Source organism: Halyomorpha halys, unplaced genomic scaffold (assembly GCF_000696795.3).
Source record: "Halyomorpha halys isolate HHAL.00 unplaced genomic scaffold, Hhal_1.1 Scaffold374.1, whole genome shotgun sequence".
Taxonomy (NCBI): domain Eukaryota; kingdom Metazoa; phylum Arthropoda; class Insecta; order Hemiptera; family Pentatomidae; genus Halyomorpha; species Halyomorpha halys.
This window is the reverse complement of record NW_027112597.1, coordinates 631,124-641,053: the sequence shown is the minus strand read 5'-3', so window position 1 is coordinate 641,053 and position 9,930 is coordinate 631,124. Positions and strand designations below refer to the sequence as shown.

Genomic DNA, 9,930 nt, shown 5'->3' with positions numbered 1-9,930 from the left:
GTTCTATAGCCCTGATGAAGACCTGAAACTCAGGTCGAAACGTCGGCATAAAATAAATAAATATGGTTTTGTTTATTTATGTTGTTCTTTGCTGACTGCACCCCCCGACAAACTTATCCAATTAACAAATAATTTTTGTTTATTTATGTTCTTTTTTTACTGAATGCACCTCCCCCCTCACCATTTTCTCCAATTATTAATCTACAGTCAACTATCTACACCTCATTATGAAAATAAATAAATTGTTTTTTTAATAAAAAGTATCAAAAGGAAATATTTCATAGTACAAACATGTCCATAACTAACATTTATTCATGATAATATTATTTCATTTTCTGAAATGAATTATTAGTGAAAATTTATTCTAATTTATTAAATTCTAATTTCTAATTGTAGGAAGGATAATGTTCTAAGACTTTGGAATTACCTCCTTGAGCTTCTGAGGTCCAGAAGAATGAGGTTGGAGTTATCTCTTCAGCTTCAACAGAACTTCCAAGAGATGATATATATTCTAGATTCTATGGAAGAGCTGAAGATGAGACTTTTGTCAGATGATTATGGTATGTTAATGTTATTGAATCTCATTCTTTTAATGTTAATAAACATTGATTTAATTTACTATTTTTTATAATTTTTAGACCATAATAAATTTATTATTATTTTTCAGGTAAACACTTGATGGGAGTGGAAGATCTTCTTCAGAAGCATAGTTTAGTTGAGGCTGACATAAATGTACTCGGTGAAAGAGTAAAAGGAGTTGTACAACAATCACAGCGGTTCCTTGATGATGAAGCTACCGAGGGCTACAGACCTTGTGATCCATCAGTCATTATTGAAAGGGTTCAACAACTGGAGGTAACTAAACAATTAGTTTTTCTTAATGTTGTGCGTGTGATTTTAGTTTTAGATTCTGCTGAAGTTTCTTAGTCATTGTAACAATTGTATTTATGGTAATAAGGTGACAGTTAAATTTAAAAAAAAATTTAACTGGTTACTTTATTCACCGATATGGTTCATTTAAAGCTTAAAAATAAAAAACCTTAGCTCTTACATTTTGCTATTTCACAACATTCAACTGTTATATTTTTCTAGGATGCCTACAGTGAGCTGGTGAAATTAGCTCTTGAAAGACGTGCGAGATTAGAAGAAAGCCGTAAGTTGTGGCAATTCTACTGGGATATGGCTGATGAGGAGAACTGGATCAAAGAAAAAGAACAAATTGTTTCCCAAGGAGATATTGGTCATGATTTGATAACAATTAACCTTCTGCTTTCTAAACATAAGGTAATTTCAATTTCTGAATTAATCTATTAAATGCCTTCATTCATGAAATATTCTCTTCTGAATGATTACTACAAAATAGTATAAATTGTTCTCTGTAAATCGCACTTTTTTGTCTATGTAATTTTACATCTGTACAGTGGATAATTAATATTCTCAATATTTATAAATTTATTTTTTAATTATAACAGATCAGGCTCAAAAGTAATTATCCAGGTAATTTTTTAAATATGTCCAAAATATTCTAATCTTTTCTTATGCAAACACTTCAGCCAAACAACATTTTTATTATTTGTCTGTTATATTGTTTCTGGTGAATACAGTAACATAAATTTATCTATTATAGGCTCTTGAAAATGAAATATCATCACATGAACCACAATTGGCTTCGGTTGTAGCAGTAGGGGAAGATTTAGTCTCACAAGGACATTTTGGTGCTGAAAGAATTCAAAACCGCCTGGATGAAACATTAGGAATGTGGAAACATCTAGAAGAGCTTGTAGCTTATAGGAGAAAGAGGCTGGAAGAAGCAGTTGATTTTCATCAGGTAAAAATATAATTATATAATATAATGTATAATTATCTGTAATTGTCACAATTGCTACTTTTATTATCATCACTCATTTTTGATCTTTAATCAAAGTAAGTTACACAGGCCAACAGTGGCTTTGCTACCTTATTTTGTTTGAATTCTACGTTCTGAATTTAAAAATGTCAGTTTTTTCCTGGTAGCTCTGATTTCTAAGGTGTAACATTTTATTGGTAGGTAGGAGTGGGTCGCTCAATGAACCAGGGTTCGAATCTGGTTGTGGCTAATGATTATTTTCTGCTTCACTGTAACTGTGAGTCAGTTTTGTGGGTTCGGGTCCCCTCTTGTGTCCACCCAGCCCCATTAAGTGGGTATCCATTAATTGGGTAGAAATCTGGCAGTTGAGCATGATTCTGACCAAATCACCTCCTTCCTCGGTTATAATAATAATGCTTTATTTATTCTGGGACGAGTCCCTTTAGAATAATACAGAGAAATCGACAGATAAGGGCTGAGGAGCCTCAGAATTACTTAAACAAAAATACAAAGAAATATAAACAGTCATAATAAAAAATGATTATAAGTTGCTTTCTCACTTTAATCAGTTGAAAAAGAAAACAATGTAAAAATAATTAAGAATGATGTAATAGTTTATATACATATTTACAATTATATTGATTTACACTTTTATGGAGTCTGAAGGAATAAGAAATGATTGAACAGGTGGGATTTAAAGGTAGGGAGGGTATTGGAGCGACGGATGTTGAAAGGAATGGAGTTCCATAAGGATGAGGATCGGTTAATGAACAATCTATCGAAGGCAGCGGTTCGGTGGGCCCTGGTGTATAAATCTGAAGACCGGGAACGGGTATTGCGGGAGCAAATAGTGGATTTAAATTGAAGTAGCTCGGAAATGTATGAAGGACGGCAGGAATGTATGACTTAGAAGATGAAGGATGCCAGGAAATACTTAGGGAGGATAAAGCCACTTCAGCTCTGCATAAAAACGGGAAACAGAGGTGTCCCTTAGGATCCCGAAGATGAATCGTACACAGCAACTTATCAAACGTTTTAATTTCGCCTCGAGATCCCCAGAGATGCCCCCATATACCGTACAGCAATAGTCAAAGTGGGGAAAGATTAGAGAAGTGACTAGAAGCCCACAAGCATGACAAATAACAAATATTAGTGGTACAGATTTAATTTTTTTTTTTTAACATTCTGTTGAAATATGTCATACTAATCAGCCATGAGTCACACTTGGGTTCAGGAGCCCTCTGGAGCTCACCCAGCCTCTATAAACTGGTTTTTCTTAAAAGTGGATAAAATCTTATGGTTGAGCATGATCTTAACAAATGCTCCTGGTCATTTTTTTTTCTTACACTATTTTCAGTTGAATATATGGATCAAATTAAAAAAAAATAATCTCGGCATGTAATTTTTTATTATTATTACTATATTTTTTAAAAATTGTTAAAGGAACATAAAAATCATTATGACTATTTCAATGATGGTCATCTAATTACAAAAAGCTAAGGATGAGGAAAAATTTATTGATAAAAGGAACTCGTTTATTTAACTCTTCGGAAGCTTCTTTTACATTACATTATTGAGTATATTTTGGAATACTCCCTTTTTAAGAAAAATAAACATTTTTAGTCTGTGAATAAAAATTTAGCTAAATTACTCATTACCTATACATAAATGTATTGAGTATAAAAAAATTGATAGATTACTGTAAGTATCCAAAACATGAAGCTGATGGAGAAAACTTGATTTCATATTTAGATTCAGCCCCCTCACATAGCAAAATCGGTTCTAAAAATGGTTTGTGTAATTGAAATATTTATTAAGTAAAAGGAACTTAATTTCTTGGGTTGTATCTAAAAATGCAAATATATATATATAAATCTTTTTAGTTTAACAAATTTATCTTTTTTTTGTTTTCTTCTATCTAATTTTTTTATTTATGTTAGTCCAAGCTGCATTTAAACCTCATTTATTTGTCATTTGATAAAGCTTGTTTCCTAGTTAGTGGGGATGATACATGCCAACCTTATTGAAGATACATTTAATTGTCTTTTTAAGTTAATATTATGTCAGTAAACTTACTTTGGTGTACAACATTTTATTGAAATGTGTCAATTTTACTTGAAATTAGTTAACTATCACTAAACTGATTTTGTTTACTTGTTCTTTGCGGATGCTGAAATGTGTCAATTTTACTTGAAATTAGTTAACTATCACTAAACTGATTTTGTTTACTAGTTCTTTGCGGATGCTGACGATGTCGACATTTGGATGTTGGATACTCTTCGACTTGTTTCGTCTGAAGATGTTGGGCGTGATGAAGCTAATGTTCAGTCATTGCTTAAGAAACACAAAGAAGCAACTGAAGAACTGAAAGCCTATTCTGCTACCATTGAAGCACTTAAGTCTCAAGCTAGTGCTCTCGGCGAACAAGATCGGGAGTCACCTGATGTTATTAACAGGATTACATCTATCGAAAATAGGTAACTTGCTTTTTCTAACTTAAATATATTTGTATTCTTTCATCTTTTATGTAAAAATAAGTAGACAGTTCAATTTATGTAAAGTTCTGACCTACAGTAATTTATACCAATCACACATCTAAAACTTATACTAGCATGTTTGAAGATTATCAAATGATATTTAAACAGTGGACTCTTGCTATAACACTGTGGAGGGGAAATTTAAACACCAGTATTGTAGAAGTACCTACTCTAAGGAGAGGCAGGAGAAAAATGTAAATAATTTAGAAAACAATACAAGCTTGAATATCATAAAAGATGCTTGTATTTTAAAAAACACAAATTGAGACCATGGTTAGATCTGTGTAAATAAGTTAATTGACCTATGTCTTATATTTTTGTTATCAATTAGTTTTGTTGGTATTTGTTAATAATCGATGTATTTCAGGTACAAGGAGTTACTGGAACTTGCTAAGTTGAGGAAGCAACGTCTTTTGGATGCTTTGTCATTGTATAAATTATTTAGTGAAGCTGATGGTGTTCAACAATGGATTGGGGAAAAGGTTAATTTTTACATTATAATGATACATTAAAATCTTATACTTATTGAAATTTATGCATTTTTCATGTATAAATGAAAGCTATTTCAATGTCAACAATTTTGTAAAGGAGATTTTGTATTGATTTTATTTTATATTTTTAGGACCGTATGCTTGAGACAATGGTACCAGGAAAGGAAATTGAAGATGTTGAGATCATGAAACACCGGTATGATGGTTTTGATAAGGAAATGAATGCCAATGCTTCAAGGGTGGCAGTTGTCAATCAGTTAGCTCGCCAACTTTTGCATGTGGAACATCCTAACTCTGAACAAATTGTTGCCAGACAGAATACAGTATGTATATTAGCTTTTTTATATAAAGGTGTTAAACTTTTAAGATTTTCCTTACAAATGCTATAGGGAGATGAAACCCAGAACTAATTGTTAATATTCAATTTATTTGGTAGGCTATGCTTTAAGCCTGATGGATATTGTTAGTGTCTAATATCATGATAAGTAAATCAATGGATTTTCTGCCATTATTTACTGTGTAGTCTCCAAAAACTCAATAATAGCAAAATTGGAGGATGCTGTTAGGCATTACAGCTCTATGTATTGTCTGCATCCAAAGTTTAATTAAACCACTTAATAGGAAAAGAATTCATTGTATGGCTACTACAACATACAGCAGAGAGGAGTGTGCCACAACTAAAGTTTGTTTTGCCAACTTTTGTAATTTGTGTATGGTATTAATTTTGGTTCGGTGAAATAATGAAGTTTGTTTAAGTTTAGTTGACAGCAATTGTAAAAATTAATTGATTGTGTGCATAAAAACACTAGTTCCTTCTAGTCCACTTAGATAACTCAAATCATATTGTAATAATCATATATGTTAAGAGAGAGGAGATCAAAGAAATCTTATGATATCTTCTATGAAAGCCCTAAGATTATCATATTATAGTGCCTGAAAGGATTTAATGTTTACCACAAATCCTAATATATTATATATACCATTTATGTCCTACTTTTCATCTCTTAAATATATCATAAATAATTTTTATTTTTGTATGGGTGGTTTGTAATTATTTGGCTTTTTCCTAATCCTGAGGAAAAGACTTTTTTTTTCTGAAATAAAACAGAGATCTGAAGAACTTATTTTTCTATGACATATTCTCCTTTGAAAAAATTAATTTGAGATATTGGTCTTGAACACCTGGCCATGATCCCTAATGCAGCCAAGCTCTCCTTTTTTTTATTTTGTTTTCAGACATAGTATACATTTATGTGTTACTAACCATCATGGTGTCTTTATTGAAGTTTTGAATTCATTATTATTCAACTTTAGATTTAATGCCTTTATGGCAAATTGTCCAGTCTTTCTTTTAAATTCATGTATTATTTCAACTTCAACTGTTGTGCTGGATAAATAAACGAATATTTTTCTTCAGAAATCAGAAATAATGGATTGTTTCTTCCTTCTTACTTCCAATCTATGCTCTATGCTTATTGTGCATTACCTCACTTCCCCAGTTTTACTTTATTGTGGAAGAATTTTGATTTTAGTTTCTATAAACTACTCCCATTGGTTATGTAAGTTCTTTTATCTTGGGCTCTTTGAACATTAGAGCATGAAAAATGAGATGCAATGTCAAAGTGTCTGTTTTTATGGTTTTATTTTTATTTACAGTTACTATTACTATAAGCCAAAAAGTTTATGTGTTCCTTGATGTTTCATGATTAATTTTTTTTTTCTTAGTTGAATCATGAATGGGCTCAATTGAGAGAAAAGGCTGAAACTAAGAGAGAGGAGCTTAATTCGGCTCATGGAGTTCAAACCTACTTTATTGAATGTCGTGAAACTATATCTTGGATTGAAGACAAGAAACGAATTCTACAGGCTACTGACAGTTTGGAAATGGATCTCACTGGCATCATGACTCTCCAGGTAATTATAACGTTGTAGCATATTTATTATAAGATGCAATTCTGAAAAATGTATCATTATTATATTATTACTAAATTTATGAATTCAATTCCTTGTACAGAGGAGGCTGAGTGGAATGGAGCGAGATCTGGCCGCAATACAGGCCAAGCTTGATTCTCTCCAGGCTGAGTCTGAAGCTATTAGTGAGACCCATCCAGAAGAAGCAGCACTTATAAAAGAAAGGATTTCTCAAATCACGACCATATGGCAGGATTTGACCATGATGGTAAGCTAATTGATAATAACTCGATAATGAATATATGAATTCATTAATGAGGTATTTATTACATTCAACATTTTTATTTATTTGGTCGATTATTCAAAATAATGTTTGTTATTTCCACGCTTATTTGGTATTATATTGTCTGTTTTCCTTGGTTATTCAGTTGAAAGAAAGAGATGCCAAGTTGGAAGAAGCTGGTGACCTTCATCGGTTCCTTCGGGACTTGGACCATTTCCAGTCTTGGCTTCAGAAAACTCAAACAGACGTTGCTTCAGAAGATATTCCTTCCTCACTTGCTGAGGCTGAGAAACTTCTCTCTCAACATCAAGTTATCCGAGAAGAAATTGATAATTATACTGAGGATTATAAGAAGATGATGGATTATGGCGAGAAAATTACAGCTGTTAGTGTTTTTATTATATATTTATTTTGCCTAAGTTGTATACAGGAACAAATACTTAATTAAGTTAAGTTTTCTAAATTGAATGATGGAAACATTGATATCATAGCACACTTGTGTTTCTCTTACTATCTTAAAGCTGTGTTCCCCCGCACTTCATTTAGTAAATTTGTTTGAGTGGTGTCACTATAGAATTACTTTTGCAATATGATATCGATATTACTCGTCGATTATATTAGATCGATTATTTTAAATTAAAGATTACAAATTTTCATTCTACTTCTTGAAAGTATTCTAATCTATCAGTATTATATTATTAAATATTACAAATATTTTTGGACCTTAATATTATATTTAAATTTTAACTTAAGGTTAATTGAAATTAAATTTTTACAACTTTAAACTACTTATTTTTTAATGCTAGATTAATTTTTCCATTGGTTAATTTCATAAAATTAAATACTCCCATTTTTATTAGTCCTTTTTTCTTCAACTTTTTGTTACAGTACTGTTTTGATTGATTTAATTTTAAAAGCTATACTAGTTACTCTTACCTTTTTATTTAGCAGATCTTTGTTATGTATTGTTTAGATTAATAATTCAAATTCTGTTTTTCAACTTCATGATAAATGGGAGTTGTTGTTTATTCAGTATTTATTAATGCAATTTATTTTCCATCAATGAGCAATTTATTCCGTACAACTTAACTGTTATCCCAAATAGGTTCTCTGTCTTACAGAGTTGTGAACTTCCACAAGAACAATTTTATGTTACATTAATTAATTAATTTTTTACTATTTAGTGAGCGATTTTAACTATTGTTTCTCCATTTTTTAGGAACCCTCAACACAATCTGATCCACAGTATATGTTCTTAAGAGAAAGACTGAAGGCACTACGAGATGGTTGGGAAGAATTACACCAGATGTGGGAGAATAGGCAAGAGCTTCTGTCCCATTGGCTTAATCTGCAAATGTTCAATAGGGATGCTCGTCAAGCTGAAGTTCTTTTATCACACCAGGAACATGTGCTATCGAAGGATGATACACCTGTAAGTTATTTAACTATAAACAAATTAAGTATTTATTTTATTTCTTGTTTTCTCACCATACTTATTTATTTTATGTATTTATCTCACATTTTTTTATTTTATGATCAGGAAATTTTTTATAATAAGTGGACTATGTTTTGGTTGTTTTCAATGTTTTGAATATTGAATTAAAAAAAGTTGTTTGGATTGAATTGAATTTCAGATTAAGTAAGACAAGTATTACAGCCTGAAGTAATCAGCTTATTATTTATTCAAGTGAATAAATTGATGAAAAATGAACAAATCAGTCATGATCAATTCAGTTTGAGTGAGAAATGCCTCAATAAAATTTATTAAAAAAAATTTTGGTTTTTTAGAATTTTTCCTCTCTTTGTTGTTTTTTAATCTTCTTGGATAAGATTTTTCTTTCATCACTGGCTACTTTATTTTCTATTACAGGTCAACTTGGAGCAAGCAGAAAACTTAATAAAACGACACGAGGCATTCCTTACGACTATGGAAGCCAACGATGAAAAAATCAACGCTGTGGTGCAATTTGCTGAACAGCTTAGTAATGAGGGCCATTTTGCAGGTATACATTATATTTTTAATGAAAATGTTTCAGTTTTTATTTAATGCTATGGTCTTAACTTTTCGTGTGTAACAACAGAATCCTTGGGTCTCAAAGTTAAAGATTGCATTATTGAAATTAATAATAAAGTCGATTCTTTACTTTAGATAAGTGAAATAAAAAGTATTCTTATAAAGAAATAATAAAAATAATTTTATTCTGGAACATCTAGTCTCTTTAGAATAATATCAATGTACATTTATATGATCTTTGGCCGACTTATGATATAAGTTATTATGATATAAGTTAATAACTAAACCATAATATTATTAAAATTATCAAATAAAAGACAAAAATTTGGAATGAACAGGAATACTGAAATTCCATAATTGACATCAATAAATACTTCTTTGCTTGGATAATAAAAAAATTTTATGTGCATCTAGCTTTATTCTAATATATTTGGTAGATTCATAGTTTAAGCGGTGGAGAAATAATTTATGTATAGATGAGGTTTTGCAAAAGGATAGGGATATTAAATCCCAAAACAAGGTAGTCTAGATAAAAAAGGATTTTTTAAAGGAAACCATTTCTTGAAGAATATGCAAATTTATTGGTTGGGATCTTGTGTTAAAGGAGTGGACAGAGGAACATAGTGCTAACAAATTGAGGATGTATGTTAATCTTTTTTTTTTTTAATAAAGGGAGGCTTTTTGTTTCTAAAGATTTGGAAAGAAATGCACCTAGAAAGTTTTTTCTACGTTTTAAAGCGTGGGTTAGATCCCTAAATCATTTGTGGAAAACAATGTGTAAGATTTTTAAAATTAATTAAAACTTTTAAATACTATCAATTTTTGTTTTTTAAGTGATAGAAGTTATA

At 30.7% G+C, this 9,930-nt stretch overlaps 1 protein-coding gene across 4 annotated transcripts in view; it reads left to right on the top strand.

The window, feature by feature from the left end:
- The window catches only part of beta-Spec (spectrin beta chain), a gene marked incomplete in the record, with an annotated part of 132,761 nt that overhangs the window by 91,394 nt on the left and 31,437 nt on the right, over nucleotides 1-9,930 (top strand). For all 4 annotated transcript variants that reach the window (XM_024358778.2, XM_024358774.2, XM_024358772.2 and 1 more), the window contains 12 exon segments: nucleotides 397-560; nucleotides 668-855; nucleotides 1,093-1,284; nucleotides 1,628-1,828; nucleotides 4,079-4,323; nucleotides 4,751-4,865; nucleotides 5,006-5,197; nucleotides 6,600-6,788; nucleotides 6,889-7,053; nucleotides 7,214-7,453; nucleotides 8,288-8,500; nucleotides 8,939-9,071. In XM_024358778.2, the coding sequence (XP_024214546.1) occupies nucleotides 397-560; nucleotides 668-855; nucleotides 1,093-1,284; nucleotides 1,628-1,828; nucleotides 4,079-4,323; nucleotides 4,751-4,865; nucleotides 5,006-5,197; nucleotides 6,600-6,788; nucleotides 6,889-7,053; nucleotides 7,214-7,453; nucleotides 8,288-8,500; nucleotides 8,939-9,071 (2,237 nt within the window).